This window comes from Aquarana catesbeiana, linkage group LG04, assembly GCF_042186555.1.
Source record: "Aquarana catesbeiana isolate 2022-GZ linkage group LG04, ASM4218655v1, whole genome shotgun sequence".
Classification (NCBI taxonomy): Eukaryota; Metazoa; Chordata; class Amphibia; order Anura; family Ranidae; genus Aquarana; species Aquarana catesbeiana.
In genome coordinates, this window is record NC_133327.1 from 369606288 (window position 1) to 369627244 (window position 20957).

Sequence of the window (20957 nt, forward strand, 5' to 3'; positions counted from 1 at the left end):
CTCGGACATACATACCCTGCCCTCCTCCGTGATTTCCATAGATGGTTTCCCCTCAAGCTTGTTGGTCCTCCGAGGGGGAGGGGTCATTGAGGAGGGGGTACTGTCAGGGCTGGGCTCAGCCCTTCCTTCTCTGAGCTGGCCGCTCAGTTGTCGGCTAATTGCCACCTCCTATCTCTCTACAGTGACTCACCTGTTGATGATATCCTGCTCGTCGTCCTGCCTACTTAAGCCGTCCAGTCCAGAGGATTATTATTAAACAAGTGTGATTTAACTGTACTTCTGTCTTAGTCTGATTCATGGTTTCTGACAAACAGACAGGATGGAAGATGACGTGCCAGCATATTGACTGGCCATCCAATCTGAGTCATAGAACAAGAGTTGCTTATGGTCAGAGAAGGGTGCCTGTGTCAACAAAAGCAAAACCAAACCCAGAACATTAGCTGAAGCAGAACACACCTTGTCCTGCATCTATGTCTGCAGACTCTATAAACATTTACTGCACAAATTAATAGCTGTAGGTGTACACTGAGGGCACAACCCGTATTTGTGTACTTTTCTCACAGAGATGTCTCCAACTGGAGGCACCTGCTGTCCTTCTGGAGTGTAAATAGTGTCTTGCTCAATAGACCTGTGTGACAATGCCCAGGCTGGCTGTTAGGTCAATCACGTCCTGCTGTTGTATAGTGCAGAAGGAGAACATTGCTACAGAAAAAATGTGACATTACAACATATACAGTTAACATATACATTCATTAAATGAATGAATTTATTTAATCCAGCCCAACATAGTGCTTTATCCTTATATTCAATTTATTTTAAGTCAAAATTTACAGATGTAAACTCATTTGTGAAGGGTGCTACCAGCACACCTCACTGTAACACACATGTAATACTTCAGAGTATGCAGTATAATCAACGCTCTTTCCTTTCGCCAGTGTAGTTACCAACTACTGAAAACTACCATTGGTACTTACAGCCACCACAATATGCCTACATACATTACTGTTTTTTGATAAAATTACTTATAGTTATATAACCTTTGAGAGCTTTCATACTTATAATAAAAGTAAATCTTTCTTGAGAGAAACATGAAGGCTGCAATTGCTGGTCTCTCTCTGAAAATGCTTGCTACCTGGCAATTATGCTGACCCTCTGACTTTAATACTTTGCATGTTTTTGACGTGGAACAAATATGCATAAGTCATAATATAGTCTGAAGTCCTTATCTGCATACTCATTCTGGGTTACAAACGCAAAACAATAAGGAACACAGAGCTAGATAAGTATAATGCCATAGTTCTTCATAGAGAAAGGTACTTAGTATTTCCAGGAAGGCAGCTGTAAGCAACAGCACAGGAAACCGAAAGAAACTACTGCCCAGGGACCACTTTTGAATTATCCCATAGATTTTGATATACATGAATCAATAAGCATGATTAGGCCATCACAAGCCGAATACAGAATTGCTTTGTAAGTGTGCTAGTATAGGACTGCTTTCCTTTTAAAGGCAGTGCTAGAAGAATGGCAATGGTAAAATTGTCTGTCTGTATGAAAAAAAGTAGGCACTCCAATGTCTACACTCCAGCAGCTCGTTCAGCAGGAGGAGATGTTTTTATCAATTTCCCGAACATTCATTTGCTATAGCAGCACTTTGTTTCCTTTTCAATGGTACACATGAGCTTTACACTACATCTCCTCTTGTTATTGAAAGTATGAATCAGGTACTTTAGAGCTGGCTGCATTGATGAGTAACACATAAAAGGCTGTATTTATGTTCTAAGCATTGCACACTGGCGGAAACAACTCTGCCTTTTAGTTCTGTACATGTGAACTGTTAAAACGCACGTGCACTTCCATTCAACTGTCACTAAATCACTTTTATAATACAGCCTTGTTACTATGTTTTGTATTCGTTAATTGTTATAGAGGGCCATTTAAAGCTGTACAGCATGGCTTTCTTTTTTCTTTCCTTTATTTGAAATGCTTAAAGATATAGTGTTCGCTTATTTTTTAGAGCCTATTGTGCGAATAAAACACAGCCTTGTATTTTTTTCAAATTCAAGATAATTGCAATCTTCAGATGAATCATAAATTACATTTGGTCAGCCATCCTGTGTTGACATCACACATATTTTTGAAAACTAGTTGGCCGTGGTGTTGAATAAATTATCTTTTTCTCCTTAGTTTTGTCCATGCTGTGTAATTTTGATTGTATTTGGGTAAAAGTGAAATTCTCCCAGAATATCATGTATTTGATTCAGGAATCCTCGAACTGAACAACTGCGATACTGGTAGAGAAATTTGTTGGGCTATCCCATAATGCGCACTTACTGTAAATTGCATCAATGCACCATCTAAAATAATAAAAAGCTTGATAAAGAAAACCTAAATACATACATGAATGGAAGAAAAGAGATAAATTGTAAAAATTTTAAAGTTAAAAATGGCCTGTCTCCTTTTTGAGAAAGGCCTCTCCAAGGGCCTTCTGCCACCCTCCTGGACCCATACTACAAGACCAAAATGACCAACTGCATCCCACCACACAAGAGGAAAGACAACATTTTTCACTATGAAGCAGTACTTCTAATGTGTTTGTACAGAGCCTTTTCTGATGGAGGAAATAGAGATAGCAGGGATGTCTCTGCTTCCTGTTGCAGCTCTGCTACTCTTGGCAGACAAGGCAGTAGCACCACCACCAGCAGGGGATGTCTAAGAGTCATGGCAAACTTCCTTCAGGCAACAGCCTGGTGATGGTCTCAGATAGCACTCACCCAAGTTTACAAAAGCAATCCCTCACCGCACTCTACCCAGACCATTCCATTCAGGCTACAAAGAAGGTTGGTGCAACAGCTGAAGGTTCCTGTAGCCAACAAAATCCAAATATATATATATTTTTTTATCTCAAGACAATTTTATTAAACATACATAATACATCCATTACTGGCTTCAGAGCAATACAATTTGTTATACATTCACAATCCTTAACTCCACATAGGATACTGAAAGTATCAAACGAACATGTACAGTATAAACATATATACTTTAGAAACAATACTGATTACCAACAATACAGACCAGATCACGGATGTGGAAATAAGGGGCAATTTAGGAAACAGCGATCACAGGTCAATTAGCTGCAGTATAAATCACACAAATAGGAAACATAAGGGCAATACAAAGACACTGAATTTCAAAAGAGCCAACTTCCCTAAACGACGAGCCTTGCTAGAAGATACAGTTGTGCTCATATGTTTACATACCCTGGCAGAATTTATGATTTCTTGGCCATTTTTCAGAGAATATTAATAACACAAAAACCTTTCTTTCACTCGTGGTTAGTGTTTGGCTGAAGCCATTTATTATCAATCAATTGTGTTTACTCTTTTTAAATCATAATCGCTTGAAGTCTTTTGTGGTATTTGTGGATGAGGCTCTTTATCTTCTCAGATGGTAAAGCTGCCCATTCCTCTTGGCAAAAAGCCTCCAGTTCCTGTAAATTCTTGGGCTATCTTGCATAAACTGCACGTTTGAGATCTACCCAGAGTGTCTCAATGATATTGAGGTCAGGAGACTGAGATGGCCGCTCCAGAACCTTCACTTTATTCTGCTGCAGCCAATGACAGGTCGACTTGGCCTTGTGTTTTGGATCTTTGTCATGTTGGAATGTCCAAGTATGTCCCATGCGCAGCTTCCTGACTGATGAATGCAAATGTTTCTCCAGTATTTTTTGATAACATACTGCATTCATCTTGCCATCAATTTTGACCAAATTTCCTGTACCTTTTGAAGCTCACACATCCCCAAAACATCAGCGATCCACCTCCGTGTTTCACAGTAGGATTGGTGTACCTTTCATCATGGGCCTTGTTGACGCCTCTCCAAATGTAGTGTTTATAGTTGTGGCCAAAAAGCTCAATTTTGGTCTCATCACTCCAAATGACTTTGTGCCAGAAGGTTTGAGGCTTGTCTCTGTGCAGTTTGGCGTATTGTAAGCGGGATACTTTGTGGCATTTGTGTAGTCATAGCTTTCTTCTGGTGACTCGACCATGAAGCCCATCATTCTTCAAGTCCCTCTTTATTGTGCATCTTGAAACAGCCATATCACATGTTTTCAGAACAGGAGGAACAAAGAACACGGAGAAGAGATGGGTTTGCTTTAAGAGCATATTAAATAAGGGCTTTAGCCAGTGCATCCCATTGGGAAATACATTTAAAAGAGAAAACAAAATTCCTGGATGGCTTAACTCCAATGTAAAAATGCATATAGAAGCAAAGGCGAAGACCTTCAAGAAATACAAGGCTGAGAGATCATCAGCATTCAGACTTTACAAAGAATGCAACAGGAAATGTAAGGGTGCAATTAGGGCGGCTAAGATAGAACACGAAAGACGCATAGCGGAGGAGAACAAAAAAAAATCCCAAGAAATTCTTTAAGTATATAAACAGTAAAAGAGGGAGGACAGACCTTATTGGCCCCATAAAGAATGATGAAGTGAATCTGGTTACTAAGGATGGAGAGATGGTGAAGGTATTGAATTTATTGTTCCACAAAGTCTCCACGAGGGAATCGGGGGGGGGGTTTCAGTAACCAAAACTTTAGTGTTTATCTTCATGACACATCTCAGGAAGCACCCTCATGGCTAACAGAGGACAGAATTAGAAATACACTTGGAAAACTTATCATTATCAAGTCACCTGGACCAGATGGCTTGCACCTGAGGGTTCTTAGGGAACTCAGTCAAGTAATTGCCAGACCATTGTTCCTAATTTTTACTGACCATCTACTGACTGGAATGGTACCAGCTGATTGCAGAAAAGCCAATGTAACACCAATAGTGCCAAAATACATTCCTGGGAATTACAGACCAGTTAGCCTAACATCAATAGTATGCAAGCTCCTGGAGGGGATGAGAAGGGACTATATACAAGATTTTAGTAATGAAAACTGTATTATTAGCAGTAATCAGCATGGATTCATAAAGAATTGTTCTTGCCAAACCAATCTACTAACTTTCTATGAGGAGGTGAGCTGCCATCTAGATAAAAGTAGGCCTGTAGACGTGGTGTATCTGTATTTTGCAAAAGCATTTGACACTGTTCCCGATAAACGTTTACTGTACAAAGTAAGGTCCGTTGGCATGGACCAAAGGGTAAGTACATGGATTGAAAACTGGCTATACAGGGGTGAGTTCAGAGGGTGGTGATAAATGGGGAGTACTCGGAATGGTCAGTGGTGGAAAATGGGTTCAGTGCTTGGACCCAACCTATTTAATTTGTTCATAAATGACCTGGAGGATGGGGTAAACAGTTCAATCTCTGTATTTGCAGACGATACTAAGCAGGGCAATCGCAGGAGGTGGAAACCTTTCAAGAAGATCTGAACAAATTAATGGGGTGGGCAACTACATGGCAAATGAGGTTTAATGTGGAAAAATGTAAAATAATGCATTTGGGTGGCAAAAATATGAATGCAATCTACTCACTGGGGAGGAACCTCAAGGCTGGAAAAGGACCTGGGGGTCCTAGTAGATGATAGGCTCAGCAATGGCATGCGATGCCAAGCTGCTGCTAACAAAGCAAACAGAATATTGGCATGCATTAAAAAGGGGATTAACTCAAGAGATAAAGCGATATTTCTCCCTCTCTACAAGACTCTGGTTCGGCCTCACCTTGAGTATGCTGTCCAGTTCTGGGCACCAGTCCTCAGGAAGGATGCACTGGAAATAGAGCGAGTACAGAAAAGGGCAACAAAGCTAATAAATGGACTGGAGGATATTAGTTATGAAGAAAGGTTACAAACACTGAACTTATTGTCTCTGGAGAAGAGTCGCTTGAGAGGGGATATGATTTAAATTTACAAATACCATACTGGTGATGCCACAATAGGGATAAAACTTTTCAGTGTAAGGGCGTTCAATAAGACACGTGGCCACTCATTAAAATTAGAAGAAAATAGGTTTACCCTTAAACTTCGTGGAGGGTGCTTTACTGTAAGAGTGGCAAGGATGTGGAATTCCCTTCCACAGGCGGTAGTTTCAGCGGGGAGCATCGATAGTTTCAAAAAACTATTAGATAAGCACCTGAACGACCACAACATACAGGGATATATTATGTAATACTGACATATTATCACACACATAGGTTGGACTTGATGGACTTGTGTCTTTTTTTCAACCTCACCTACTATGTAACTATGTAATAAACAGCATCATGTGCTATATGTGCAGAGATCTAATATGGCATGCGGCCTGGTACGGTTCAGGAGGGGGGGGGGGGCGCTCGCTCGTCCCCACCCCCTTTCTTGACCGGCCGGGCTGCGTGCTCGAATAAGGGTCTGGTATGGATTTTGGGGGGACCCCCACGCCATTTTTTCGGCGTAGGGGGTTCCCCTTAAAATCCATACCAGACCTAAGGGCCTGGTATGTACCTGGAGGGGAATCCATGCCGGTTTTTTATTTAAAATTTGGTACAGCGTTCCCCCTCATGATTCATACCAGACACCTGTCAGCAATGCTTGTCGCTCATTGCGAAAGGAAAAATCACAGTTTTCCTTTCCCGATGAGCGAGCCAGCGCGAGATGCACAGTACCCTGTCGCCGAGAACCAGCGCGATGGGATCGCGCTGGAAACACATTCTCGCGGTCAGGTACTGTAAGTGAGGATTTAGTCCAGTTTACAACCAACCCAGAATAATGACCAAAGGTTTGCACCACCCTCATAGCTTAATTTAATGACGTTGTATCCCCTAGAAGCAACATGGTATCGTCTGTGTATAACATTAACTTTTCTTGTAATTCCCCATACTGAAAGCCTTGAATATCAGGGTTAGAACGGATGAGAGCCGCTAAAGGCTCAATGGCCAAAGCGAACAGGAGTGGGGACAAAGGACATCCCTGCCTTGTGCCCCTGTACAAACTGAAATCTGAGGACACTCTACCAGCCTCTCTAATGGCAGCCTTGGGGGCATTGTATAGCAACTGGACCCAGGAAATAAATTCCTCTCCAAACCCAAATTTTCTCATTATGGCCTACAAATATGTCCACTCAATGCTTTGGAAAGCCTTGTGGGCAAGATAACAGCGCTCTATCCTCCCTGTTGTCAGCCTTTGACTGTTTATTGAGAAAAAGTCTACGCAGGTTTATCGCCGTAGACTTCTGGGGCATAAACCCTGCCTGATCAGAATGTATGATAGAGGATATCACAGCCAAAACCTTCATCTGAATCTTCACATCGTTCTGTAAGAGGGATATAGGCCTATATTAACCTGGATCCAGTGGATCCTTGCCTGGTTTTAATAACAGTACTATAACATCTTTGGTCATGGACAAGGGAAGACTTTTGCTCTCCTTAGCTTCTTTGAACACGGCCAATAGCTTTGGTAACATACTGCCAGCATAATGCTTGTACACCTCAATTGGAATACCATCCTCCCCTGGTGCTTTAACGTTAGGAAACATCCCGGTCGCCTTCTGAAGCTCCTCAAAAGTAAGAGGAGCATCCAATTGATTCCTAGCAGTAACAGGTAAAGTAGGGAGGTCCACTGTCTCAAGGTAAGCCTGCAGGTAGTCCGCAGAGTAAGCCTGTTTAGATTGATATAGAGTGGAGTAGTAGGAGACCAACTCGGACATAATAAGGTCAAGTGCATTAGTTACTGCTCCCACCCGATTCCTTATTGCAATAATAGAGGGTGACATCTGATGCGAATGAGCAATTTTTGCTAGCAGGCGACCCGTCTGTTCTCCCTCATAGTATGCCAGTTTAATAAAGAAGAGTTTCCGCTCCGCCACCGAGGTAGCAAGACGACTAAGTGCCCCACTAGCAGATAGCCATGAGTCTTTGCGTTCCTCTGTAGGATCAGAGATAAATTTTGAATCCAGCTCACTCACCAGTCGCGCCAAAACCTCCCTTTGGGCACCGGTGGCCTGCTTAATCGTGTGGATCCCCCTGATAAATGTTCCTCGAAGGTAGACCTTAAAGCTCTCCCACACACTCGCCATCCTAGAATAACCCCCATGTACGTGCCAGAATTCCACAATTTTGGTACTATCTGCGCATGGGATGGAAATAAGTTAAGCCAGAAAACGTTCAGTTTCCAAGGGGCCCTTGACATGGTCGAGATTGGTCTCACCTCCAGGGAAGTAATTAGAGGCAAGTGATCAGAGATTCCTTGAACGACGTATTTAATTTCTGATACGTACCAGGAGGCTTCAGCTGAGCAGATACTAAAATCTATTCTGGATAGGGACATGTATGATTTAGAAAAGCAGGAGAATTGTTTTTTTCCTCTGGGTGTTTATCGCGCCAGAGATCAGTCCAGCCCACTTCCTCAATACATTTTTTCAAGGGCGTACGGTAAGAGCCACATACCGATCTCACTGGGGGATGTTTATCTAGTGCAGGGTCCAAATAACAGTTAAAATCTCCCATAATGTATAGGGAAATATCCTGGTGGCACAACTGATATTCTAGTACTACTTTGAGCACCTGGTGTTTGTATGGAGGCGGAATGTATACAAATGCAAGAATACATTTCAAGGTAAATATACGACATAACAGTATTACATATCTCCCCTCTGTATCCAGCACACACTCTATCTCCTGGTAATCCAAAGAGTTGTGTATCAGTACACTCGCACCCCGCTAGTAAGAGGTGTGAGTGGAATGTTAGGACCACTCCACCCAAAAGTTTCAAGCAAGAAATTAATTTAGGAGTCAGGTGGGCAGGGGCGTTGCTAGGTTTGCAAAAGATCTGGGGCTAGGGCCCTTAGCAGCAGTCACCAACCTTTTTGCATGCCCGCGGGGGGGGGGACTGGTGGTAAGCAATTTTTCACGGGCAATGGCTGGTGTTGCCACTTCAATCATCATGGCATAATGGTTGATCTGGTGTCAGGGTGATTGAAGTGCATTATTTATATTGTTACATTCTAGTATATAATGAAGTGGGTTCAACTCGCCATACACCACATCTCTTTCCAGATGCAGCGTGTCACTTGCCACCGTCGCCTGTCACCAGATGCAGCATGTTACTTGCCACCGTCACCTGCCACTAGATGTGGATTGTCACTTGCCATGTCGCCTGCCACCAGATGTGGATTGTCACTTACCACTTTCACCTGGCAGCAGATGTGGATTGTCACTTGCCATGTCACCTGCCACCATTTGCAGATTGTCACGTGCCACGTCACCGGCCACCAGATGTGGGTTGTCACTTGCCAACTGATGTGGATTGTCACTTGCCATGCCAGCCAGTGCCACCAAATGTGCATTGACGTTGCATTGGTGGCAGGCTGACAGCACTGATCCATTTAGTGAGAGCAGGAGAGTGGTGATGCGGGGTGGGCAATGAGAGATGATGTCATCTCGCTGCTCCCCGCCGCACCTCCGACATTGAAGCAAGGGGGTCTGGCTGCAAAGTGGAGCTCCACGATGACAGGAAGCACGTGACCTCCATTCCACCGTGCTGTGAGGGCGGAAGAGCGCTGATGTGTGGCAGGCAGTGAGAGATGATGTCATCTCTGCTGCTCGCCGCACCTCGCTCCTAAATTGAAGAGGCCCGGCTGTAAAGAGTGCTGATGTGGAGCGGGCGGAGAGAGACGTCATCTCTGCTCGTCCGCCTGCTTGCTTCTCTCCTCTCCTCCGCCTCTCTCATGCAGCCTGCCCGCTTGCTGCAGCAGCCGCAACCTGCTGGTTAGGCAGGGACCCTGCGGCAAGAGACTCGGGGCTATGGGTCCCAGATTCGGGGCTATAGCCCCAATAGCCACCCCCTAGCAACGCCCCTGCAGGTGGGTCTCTTGCAATGAACAAATAGCAGGTAAATATTTGCGTAGGGAGGTAAATACCATGGTACACTTCAGGGAGTCATGTATCCCTCTAACATTCCATGATATCACCGGAACCGTGGCCATCTTAGATCCGTGTGTGTAAACATAGCAAGGTAATTAGTAAGCACAATGTCCCACAGCAAATTGTCGTGTAGATGCACAGATGCAAATGTTAACTCTGGAAAATTGTCCTGTAAAGAAGGTAAAGCTCTAAAGAAATTAGATAAAATGAACAAAACATAAGAGTGGCACGCCACTACAAACTCAGGTAGTTCAGCCCATGGAATACGCCCAAAAGGCAGACCAAGAATCAGAGGCTGCCGTTCACTGGCCCCCAGCCTGGTCCAGAGGGCCCAACGACCAGTACCTGTTACAGTTTTGGGCACGTCCCAAACTTTGGTAGGACAACCAGTCCTTATCTTCATATGCTGAGTAAGATCCAACAGGGATCCAATTCCGACCATAATGAAAAGTGATAATCACTAGGTAGAAAACTTTTGTAGAAAACGCTCTTTGTGAACAAAAGGTATGTATGTTCCCATCCCATCGCGCAGACGCGCAGGCACAAAATTAGCACAGTGTGATGAGGCCCTGAAAGCCTTCATGTAAGACTCCTAGGGGCATAGAATGGGCTCAGTTGTCCTCCGCCGCTGGACTCCTGGCCCGATGGAAAGCATTCTCGTTGGCATCCAACCATGCTGATGCATCCGATGCATTTTCAAAGAAATGTGCTTGTCCCCGTGCTGTTATACGGAGCCTGGCAGGTTAAAACATAGCGTATGGGGCCTGCAATTTTTGTAGACGCCTTTTGACTTCGGTAAATTGGGCCCTACATTTCTGCACATCTGAAAAAAAGTCAGGGTAGAAGAAGATCCGCACTCCATTAAACTGGATGTTCTGCTTTTCCCAGGCCAGTCGCCAAATAATCTCTCTATCTCAGTAGTGTAGGAGCCAAGCCAACATTGGTCTTGGTGGATGGCCTGGTTGAAGGGGCAACAGGGGAACTCCTATGAGCTCTTTCAATTGCATAGGTGGTAAAGGCCTTCTTCCCAAATATCTTTTTTAGCCACTGCTCCACAATGTCTGTGGGGTCTCTACCCTCCACTTTCCCAAATACATTTTTAAGCCAGCACCCGACTAAGTACTTGTGGTAAAATATAAGTTTATTAGTGTACAGGGTAAAGTTCATGAATGTAGCATGCTTAACTACATGCTATTAATATTCAAGATGACAAGAGTAGTTTTCGCCTGATACAGACTTCCAACAGATGTAGCAAATTAGTCAAGAGTAAGTGAATTTAAACTTGCTTGAGACAAACCTAGATTTAGGTTCAGGCACAAAAGGTGAAAAAAAGCCTTTGGGCTGGGTGATCTATATGGGGCCATGTTACTCTGTACACAAATACAAATTTTGGCCTTTTTTTCCCCAGAAATAGAGCTATCTTTTGGTGGTATTTGATCACCTCTGCGTTTTTTATTTTTTGAGCTATAAACAAAAAATGACCGACAATATTTTGAAAAAAAAAAAACAATATTTTTTGCTTTCTGCTATAAAAACATATCCAAAAAAAATAGTTAAAAATCGAATTTCTTCATTTCCTCAATTTAGGCCATGTTGTATTCTGCTAAAAAAATCCCAGTAAGCGTATATTGATTTGTTTACGCAATAGTTGTAGAGTCTACAAACTATGAGATATATTTATGGAATTTTTATTTATTTAATTTTTTTAACGATTTCAGCCCTGGAAGGATTTGCCTCCTTAGTGACCAGGCCATTCTTTGCCATACACTATAAACAAACAAGACCAACAATTTTTTTTTTAAAAATATTTTTTTTTTACTTTCTGCTATAATACATATCTGAAAAAAATATATGAAAAAACAAATTTATTCATCAGTTTAGGCCGATATATATATATATATTCTTCTACATATTTTTGGTAAAAAAAAAAACACAATAGGCGTATATTGATTGGTTTGCGCAAAAGTTATCGCTTCTACAAACTATGGGATAGATTTAGAGACTTTTACCGGAGCGTTTGAACCCACAAGAGCACATGTTCTGTGAGTCAAACGGGCTTGTGTTGTGTGGACAACCAATGGGAATGGACACTGGAACCTTCCTATGGCCGGAACGGGAACAAACGGGAATGTTTGTTACAGTGTTCACTATATCTGCACATGTTTTCCGTTTTCATTTTTAGTGGTGATCATTTGGGTTTATCACCCTCTGTTCAACATATGTGTCACGTCATGTTTTTTTTTAAAAAAAGCTCTACACTATTTGTTTTCCTTTGTATTGCTATTTATCCAATTTGCTGTGTTAGCTGCTATTTCTTAAAGGCAGCGCAGAATTACTTGTTACACCACTAGGCAGAACAGGGAATCGCCTTTTTTACATAGGCAGTTCCCAGTTTTGCCTCTCCTCACTGCGATCATAGGTCGCCCGGGTGACATTGAGTCCGCGGGCATGTACCTGCGGCTTGCGCGCAACGCCCACTATCCCCCTTGCACGGACCGAAGTACAGGTACGTCGATTCATGCAGGAGAGCCGACCTGCCACAGTATATCTGTGTGAGCTGATCAGCTAGTGGTTAATGGTGGCGATCAGCAGCTTATAGCAGGACTGCAATATTGCTGTGGAAAGATTGGACACTACTGACACTTTTGACACTTTTTTTGAGGGTGATAAACCCAAATGATCACCACTAAAAATGAAAACAGAAAACGTGCAGATATAGTGAACACTGTAACAAATGTTCCCGTTTGTTCCTGTTCCAGCCATCTTAAGGTTCCAGTGTCCATTCCCATTGGTTGTTTATACAACACAAGCCCGTTTTACTCACAGAACATGTGCTCTTATGGGTTCAAACGCTCTGGTAAGCCTCTCATTTTTCAGTGGTGGTATTTCTCACTTTAGCCATATATCCTGGTTCATGGTTGGGATATTCACATGTAGCTTTGAACTACAGTTTAATATTCAGTGACACTAACACAGTGATCAGTGCTAAAAATATGTACTGTCACTGTACTAATGACACTGGCTGGGAAGGGGTTAACATCAGGGGTGATCAAAGTGTTATCTGTGTGCCTAGCTGGTGTTTTACTGTAGTGTGGGAGGTGCTTTTACTAAGGGAAGGCATAGATCCATGTACCTGCTTTGCAGGAACACAGGATCCATGTCTTCCTTACTGACAGAATGAAGATCTACCTGTGTATCGAACGATCAGCAGGTGCCGGCAGACATCGGGTCCGTGGGACCCGCTGATCAGCTCCCGCTGTGTAGAATCACAGCAGCAGTGACCTGATGGCGGCACGCACTCGTACCTGATACATGGAAGTGCAGGATCACGTATATATACGCGATCCTGCGCAGCGCAGCCAACCTGTAGCAGTAAAACTGCTATAGGGCGGTTGTCAAGTGGTAAAATGTGGAGCCATTGATTTTCAATGCATATTATTTCTTCCGTTAACTAAATATTTACATATGTCTGTTAATATTATACAAATGACACTGGAATTTTATTATAGTTGTTTGCAACAGTTTGTATATTTTCTTGGGTTTTAGGTATGTAGTTATTCTTTAACAGAGGAAAGCCAGTTGGGCTTTCCCATTCATCTCATTAAAGCTTATAGTCATGCCTGCACACTACAGCACAGGGACTGGGAGAAAATCAGATGTGGACACTGCCTGGTGCTTATATATGAAAATATGTTTAATAATGATAATAATGTACATGTTCTAAACATAAGCTTGTAATGATTTTTTTATTTGTAGGGTTTGTTCAGTTTTTAGAAGGATATTACATTGTGCTGATCACTAAAAGGCGAAAAATGGCTGACATTGGTGGTCACGCAATCTACAAAATTGAAGATACCAGTATGATCTACATTCCCAATGATTCTGTACGTGTTAGCCATCCCGATGAAGCCAGGTAATACATGTGAAAGATGCAAAATAAAATATACCTTAGCTGTAGTTATATAAATATAATATAGCCGTACAACGGAGCGGCAATTTGCTAGAACCTGTTTGTAAAAAGAAAAAAAACCCTTCTTTTCACTTATGATCTTGTAGATGGGTAGATTGTAATTTAAAGATCCGGTATTGAGGGTTACTGTAGTATTTCATAGCCCCTTTAAGGAAGAACCTTTGGGATTTATCTAAACCCCCCTGATACATTCACTTTACAGTGACTCATTTCTTGAAATCAGGTATTGTTTTTTATCCATGCCATTATAATTTTGTTGTACTTGCATGCTTCAAGCCAGTGTTAACTAAGCAAAAATCAAATATCCTACATTGTTTACTAGTGGGGTGGAGAAGGATTAGGTATGTATTTAAAAGCCATATTTAGTTTTAGTCCTAATGAGAACCCATCACAAGTAACCATTTGTAATAATTTAAATATCCACTTTGTTTATTATTTTTAGAGCTCCAACTTATACAACACTTTGCAGTGTAAAGTGTAAAATAATTTTGAAAACCATTTATCATTTTCCTTCCACTTCACAATTATGTGCCACTTTGTGTTGTTCTATCACATAAAATCCCAAAACAATGAATTTAAGTTTTTGGTTGTAATATGACAAAATATGGAAAATGTCAAGGGGTATGAATACTTTTTCAAGGCACTGTACATAGAATTATGCAAGTTCGTTTTTAACCCCTAGGAATCGTAAAATCTAACATCTCTAGCACATTCATACACACACCAGGGGGCCGATTTATAATGGAGAGTGGATTTCGATATCTTCTCTGTTATATTTCACAATATTAGTCAATTCTGTGGCATGCATCTTATAGCCCATTCATAAAAATGCAGGACGTAGTATTTAGGTCCTTCAGTACTTTATGGCGTCTTCTTTGTTTAACACAGCAGACAGAATGTCATGTAGGATAGATAGCACACAATGATAGTTGCGCTAAGGTATTTCCAGCAGGAAAAGCTGTGTTGTCTGGGGTGGTGAGGGAAGGCTTAAAAAGTCAGGATCCTGAACATATAGTCCAAAGTTCTGAAAAATGAGCAGCAGAGAGTCAATAAATAAAAATGATGTTAGGAATGGCTCCTGATAGAGTTGCAGGGTTTTTAAGGAAAGTCCATAGCCTGGGTGATTACCACAAGTAGTATAGCTGGCACAGGGAAGGCAGCATGCTGGAGAGTAGAAGAACCTCTGGGGGGGGAATACAAGAAAAACAGACAAGCAGCGCCAATTTAAGTGCAGCAATATTGTAACATATTTAATTAAGTAGTCATGCACTCACTCGAAAATTGATAAAAGCATCTGGCATTTACCATGATGTGCCCGCTTTTATCCATTTTCGAGTGAGTGCATGACTACTTAATTAAATATGTTACAATATTGCTGCACTTAGATTGGCGCTGCTTGTCTGTTGTTCTAGGATAGAAAAGTACCCTTTGGCACCTTTGTGGAATTCTTTTAAAATTACAAGTAATTTGTTTAATATCTCTAGATCTTTTTGCCCTTAAACACTCATTCTTTAACACTTACACTAGGCCAGTGGTTCTCAACTCCAGTCCTCAGGACCCACCAACAGGCCAGGTTTGCAAGATAGCTGAAATACATCACAGGTGATATCATTTGCTGCTCAGTGATTGCAGTATTCTAGTCTGCAACTCCCCAAGGTAATACTTAAAATCTGGCCTGTTGGTGGGTCCCGAGGACTGGAGTTGAGAACCACTGCACTAGGCAGATATCCCTCATGACACTCAGATGGGTTATTTGACCAGTAATCTGGTCTATGTCTAAAGTGAAGAATAGAATGTAATTAACACAATATTAAACCATTTCTGAAAACCAGGGAGATTTGCTTTATTACAGCTGGATTCAGAACATTTTCCATTCATGGTAATCTTTTCATATTTTCGTTAGGAGGTTTTCTGAAATGGTAATGTGGTTACAAAAAGAGTTTTTCAACGTATTATGTAATAAATATGCTGACCGAACTTAAACACTGGTAGCTAAAAACTTTAGAAGGTGCTTTTTGTGCAGTAAATTAAACTGTGCTAGTGTGCCCAGATTGGCTTTTAACTATGACTCAGATCAGTATTTGTAATCATTGCCAGGATCTAATCTTGATTCATGTAATAGGAAACATTAACTGAGTATATTTAGCAACTGGAAGAATAACATATTTTTTGCTTTTTTCTGCCTGCACTATTAGAAGCATAGAGGTCATCCACAAAGGACAGTAGAGCAATTTATTTGCCATAATTATAACTATATTTTAGCACTGAGCTTTTTTCATGGTATTGGTGGGTTACCATATTTTGTACAGTATTTTTGAATATATTGACACAATATATAAAAAAAAACAAAAAAACAATACAAATATGAAGTAGCTGCACATAGAGATGTGTCTAGGTTTGCCTTACTGTGTAGCGTCACATTTCGCTACCTGCTGGAGTGCACATGCGCGACACCGCCATATGCGTTCCAACATTTTTACATCAAAACAGCACACTAAAACCATCAGATATACCGTCTGTATAATTATTGATTGTAACACACCAGTTGGCAACAGGGCCCCTCGCAGGCTCGCTTTGCTCGCCACGCTTCGGGCACGGCCTCGCTTCGCTCGGCATAATTATAATCTAACTCTATGTCCACTTGGATGGTGGGGCTTGAACCTGGACTTAGGGGTGGAGCCACATGCTGTTTTGTCGTAAAAGTGTTGGAACGCATATGGCGGCATTGCACATGCGCACTTCAGCGCGTAGCGAAATGTGATGGGTCGCCATATGTGATGCTACACCTGTTCCAGTTAGATATTATTGGCATAGCAATAATAAAATCCTTCCTGCGGCACCTAGGAGCATCTATATGCCCAAAACACTTCCATGTGCCCTTGTTTAATTGTTGAAGCAACAGACCTACTCTGAGTTATTCCTAAGTTACTGACTGTGTTACTGAATAATAAAAACAAGCATGAAGCTTTCACTTCCACTGCTTGATCATGAAGCCTTCTACTTGAAGTCATTAGCCCTGGCTTCCTCACGTAAAAATATACCATGTGAGGCAAAAATGCATTTTCCCTTTTTCCATAATTTGAAAGCAAGGTACCCAAGTATTTTATCCTCTCTAGAGGCTTACCTTCCCAGGAACTTAATTAAAATAACATTATTTTTCAAGTGTCTGCAATGATCTTCATTTCTGCAGCATGCTTTGCTTCTGTGATTATAAACAGTTTACTATATTAAAGCTTCCCAGTTTTCTGTTTTCATCTCCAAGCTGCTATAGTTCCTCCTGTACCAGTATTCCCATACTAGCTGTTCTTGTTTGTATCTTGCTTGTTTGCCAACAGCCCTATGCTGGATTGGTTAGCCGTCTGTAAGTATCGCCCTAGAGGTTGCCTTGCTTGGCTTGCTACATATATCATGTCTTGTGAGGAGTGTATCGAATCCATGTATAAATTCACAAGATTTTACCATCATTACCTTGTGGTGATAAGTATAGTCATTTTCACGGTATATATCCCTAGCCTATGCTGATACTGTTGTTTTTCTTTTTCTCTTTTTTTCACCTACTCTTAGGTATTTAAGAATATTTCAGAATGTTGACCTATCGAGCAATTTTTACTTCAGGTAAGTACAACGTGGCCTCCGTTTGACTGGTGTGGCACACGAACACTTTAGGAAACAATACACTTCCAAAATTGTCTGCTATTGTTTACACCATTAAGCTTTCTTATTTGTTTTTACTATCTTACTAAGCTGTCTCTGGAATAATTGCTGTGTTAAAACAACTCTGTTGCTACATATTGAAACGTTTTAAAAAGACTCCCTGTAAGAGAAGAGAAATAATTATTTCTCTGGCCTGCGCCCTGTGCCACCTATGTTCAATCTCCTGAAAAAGTATGCCGGCCAATAATTCTTCAGCACCCACAACCACTTCTGGTGTGTTGGATATGAGGTCCCCAGCTGGGTGCTTTGATTTCACCTACCTGGTGCTATGTCACTTCTGTGTCTAGTAGTGGCATAGCAGTCAGCGGGTTCAACCGATGTTTAGTCTTATTAAGATTTATGGTGGCCAAATAAATCTTCGGCATCCCACACACACTCAGCTGTGTTGGATGCAGAAGATTATTTGCCCACCATAACTATTCAAGAGCTTATAAATATGAAGAATGGCCAGCAGGACAGGTAAATATTAACTTGTTTATTTACAGGAAGTCCTTTTTCAATTTTTTTTTTTTTTTTCTGTGCGGACAGAGTTATTTTAAAGTTGAACAAGGGGCCAAAGACAGCGCTGAAATACAGCACTGTCCAAGTATTTTTAATTCTGATCAAACTAACTTGTGAATCAGACCAAATTGGCGATCAGTTGGGAGTCTCCATTCCTTGAGACTTCTGCAAGTTACACTGCATTTGGGAAATACTGCTTGGTCTTGAACTGGCCCAAGACTATGATTTAATAGTGAAATTGCAGAAAGCAGTAATCAGATCGTCACTTTTTTACTGTTTATGTACTGTCAAGGAAGTGTCTCCTCCCTTCCAGTCCCAGAACACAGCAGTAAGAGAAAATCTGTCTCAGGTCAGGGGAAGAACAGATTTCCTCTGTCTGTACCTGAAAAAATGATTGCTAGGACAAATAATTAGGGTGAATCTCCCAAACGGGGACACAGGGAACAATAAAAACCTGGAATGGTTTTGTAACACATGGAATAGAAAAAAATCAGCACCCCATCATAAGCCTCAGTAGTTTGAGGGCCCAACAAAACAGGTGACAAATAAAAAGTGGCTGAAACATGTCCCTTCATTGACTTCAAAGTCTTTGGAATTCATGTTATTGCATCACTTCCTGTCTTTAAAACACAAGGAGGTTCCTACTTACTGCATAGTGAATTTTTTACAGTTTTGGTATACTGAGTGACTGGAATGCCATCAGACTCCTTATTTTCATTTTGGATATATTACTTTATCCAAGTTCCAGGGCTAATGAGTTTGTGTGATTCAAATGTGAATGCATACTACTTCTATGTGTGCTGTTTGTCTGTCGCCTTAAGAAATGTTCTTGTGAGGCCCTGAGACGTTGGTGGAGGAACATGTTCACTTTTTTGTTGCCTGTTTTGTTCAGCCCCAGTCAACTGAGGCTTATTATGGGGTGCTGGCTTTTTCTGTTTTATGAGAAATAATATGGTGTCCCCGGTAGCCATGCACTATCCATCAGTGACTTCCAGGGTCAGGTGCTGGATGGATTTGACTATAGTTAGGGTTTTTTTTTTTTTTCATTCTTTACTTTAAACAATTTTCACACAGACATGTGTGAAACATAAGCTAGTGCTTACCAAAAAAATATATAACTCGCAACATAAATCGCATCATAAGTGAGCATACAAGGCACAAAAGTCCTATTCCATGTCATGTAACATCAGTTATAGCAGACAATTAAATCTCTATCATTCTGACTGTATGTCACTTTTCTTAACAGATAGTAACATAATAGAAACAAAGGAAAGAAAACACAAGGAAAAGAGAGAGAGAGAAAAAGGGGGGGGGGAGAAAAGGTAGGGTTTAGGGTCTCTACTCCTCCTCTGCTAGCACAGAGCCATATTCCCTAGAACAGGCATAAGGGGACCAATAAAACCACTTTTTAATAAATTTCTCCTCTACCTCCTAAGGTTAAGGAGGGATTCCAGCTTCCGATGGGCTGGAATACAGACTCTTGCGGCATTTAGAAGGTGGACTAACATTGCATTTTTATATTTACCTTTCAAGAAATCTGAGTAGTGAAGAAGATATCTGGCCAGCTCAGAGCCCAGGTCGTAGTCAGTGAGCTGTTTGATAATGTCTCAATACCTGTGACCAAAACATGTCAAGTTTTCGGCAAGACCAGAAGTTATGCAAAATGGTACACTCAGCCCTCCACAATGTCAGCAGATGTCAAGGTAGATTTTCGAGAGGAACAGGACCTTATACCAGCATTTGAGGACCTTAAATTCCAGCTTCTGGTATTTACTGGCCACTGAGGAGTAATGAGCAAAATAGAGGAGATGGTCCCACTGCTCAGCGGAAAATGAGTGCCCCAGGTCCCTTTCCCATTTCAGGAGAATTCTAGGGGTGAATCCCTCAGGGGAAGGTATTTGCAATCTATAGGCCTCGGAGACCCCGTGAGCAGAGGGGCCCCGTTCCAGACATACATTTTTAAACGGTGTGTTAATATGGGTTGACCACCCCTCATGGAGAACACTGCTAAGGAAAAGGGGGAAAGTTGCTGTAGATGCCAGGGTTCCAGCAGCGGATCAAACATCAACTGTATTTCAGCATTGGTCTTTAACTTTGAGTCAGTGAGGAAGTTACCGAGTTGAAACTTGCCTTGCCTGAAAAGTCTTTCGAAGCAGAAGTCAGTAAGGCCAGGGGGGAACGCTGGGTTTCCCCATTATGGATGAAGCCGAGTAATCTCCCCTTCTGACCTAGAAAAATGATCACTTTGTTGCACAGCGCTGAGGGTTGCACCAATAAGGTGATGGTGCTGTAGAGTTTCCAGAGATTGTGGACGTAACCATGGCAAGCATTGTAATGGAATATCAGAGCAAGACTGTTCAATCAGTACTCACGCTTTGTGTCCCCCATCTCTGCACCACGTGAGTACCCTGGCAAGATGGACTGCTTCGTAATATCGAAGCGGGTCTCGGAAGGCCATTCCCCCATGTATTTTAGGCATGACTAAATGTGAGTGAGACAGGCGTGGATGCATTGTCGCCCAGACAAATCTAACGAAAGACACTGTGCACTCATTTCAGAAATGAATTAGGTTTAACTATAGGCAAAGTCTGAAAAGGATAATGCAGTCTTAGTATGACATTCATTTTAAGGATAGCATTTTGACCCAGCCATGTATAGTAGCCCACATGCCCCTTGTCTAAATCAGAGGTAAGAGCGCAGAGCAGAGGTGGAAAGTTAGCTGAAAATATTTTATCCACAGAGGAAGTTAATTTTAACCCCTAAATACAGTGGATATAAAAAGTCTGCACACCCTAGTTAAAATCTCAGGTTTCTGTAATGTAAAAAAATTAGACAAAGCTAAATCATTTCAGAACTTTTTCCACCTAAAGTGACCTAAAAACTGTACAACTCAGTTGAACAACAAACTGAAATATTTTAGGTGGAGGCA

General features: G+C 41.7%; 1 protein-coding gene across 2 annotated transcripts in view; it reads left to right on the plus strand.

Annotated features, from left to right (window-relative positions):
• The window catches only part of FIG4 (FIG4 phosphoinositide 5-phosphatase), a 444470-nt gene that overhangs the window by 111918 nt on the left and 311595 nt on the right, over positions 1 to 20957 (plus strand). For both annotated transcript variants that reach the window (XM_073627061.1, XM_073627062.1), the window contains 2 exons: positions 13600 to 13756; positions 17378 to 17428. In XM_073627061.1, coding sequence (XP_073483162.1) covers positions 13600 to 13756; positions 17378 to 17428 — 208 coding nt within the window. The remainder of the gene's footprint in view (positions 1 to 13599; positions 13757 to 17377; positions 17429 to 20957) is intronic.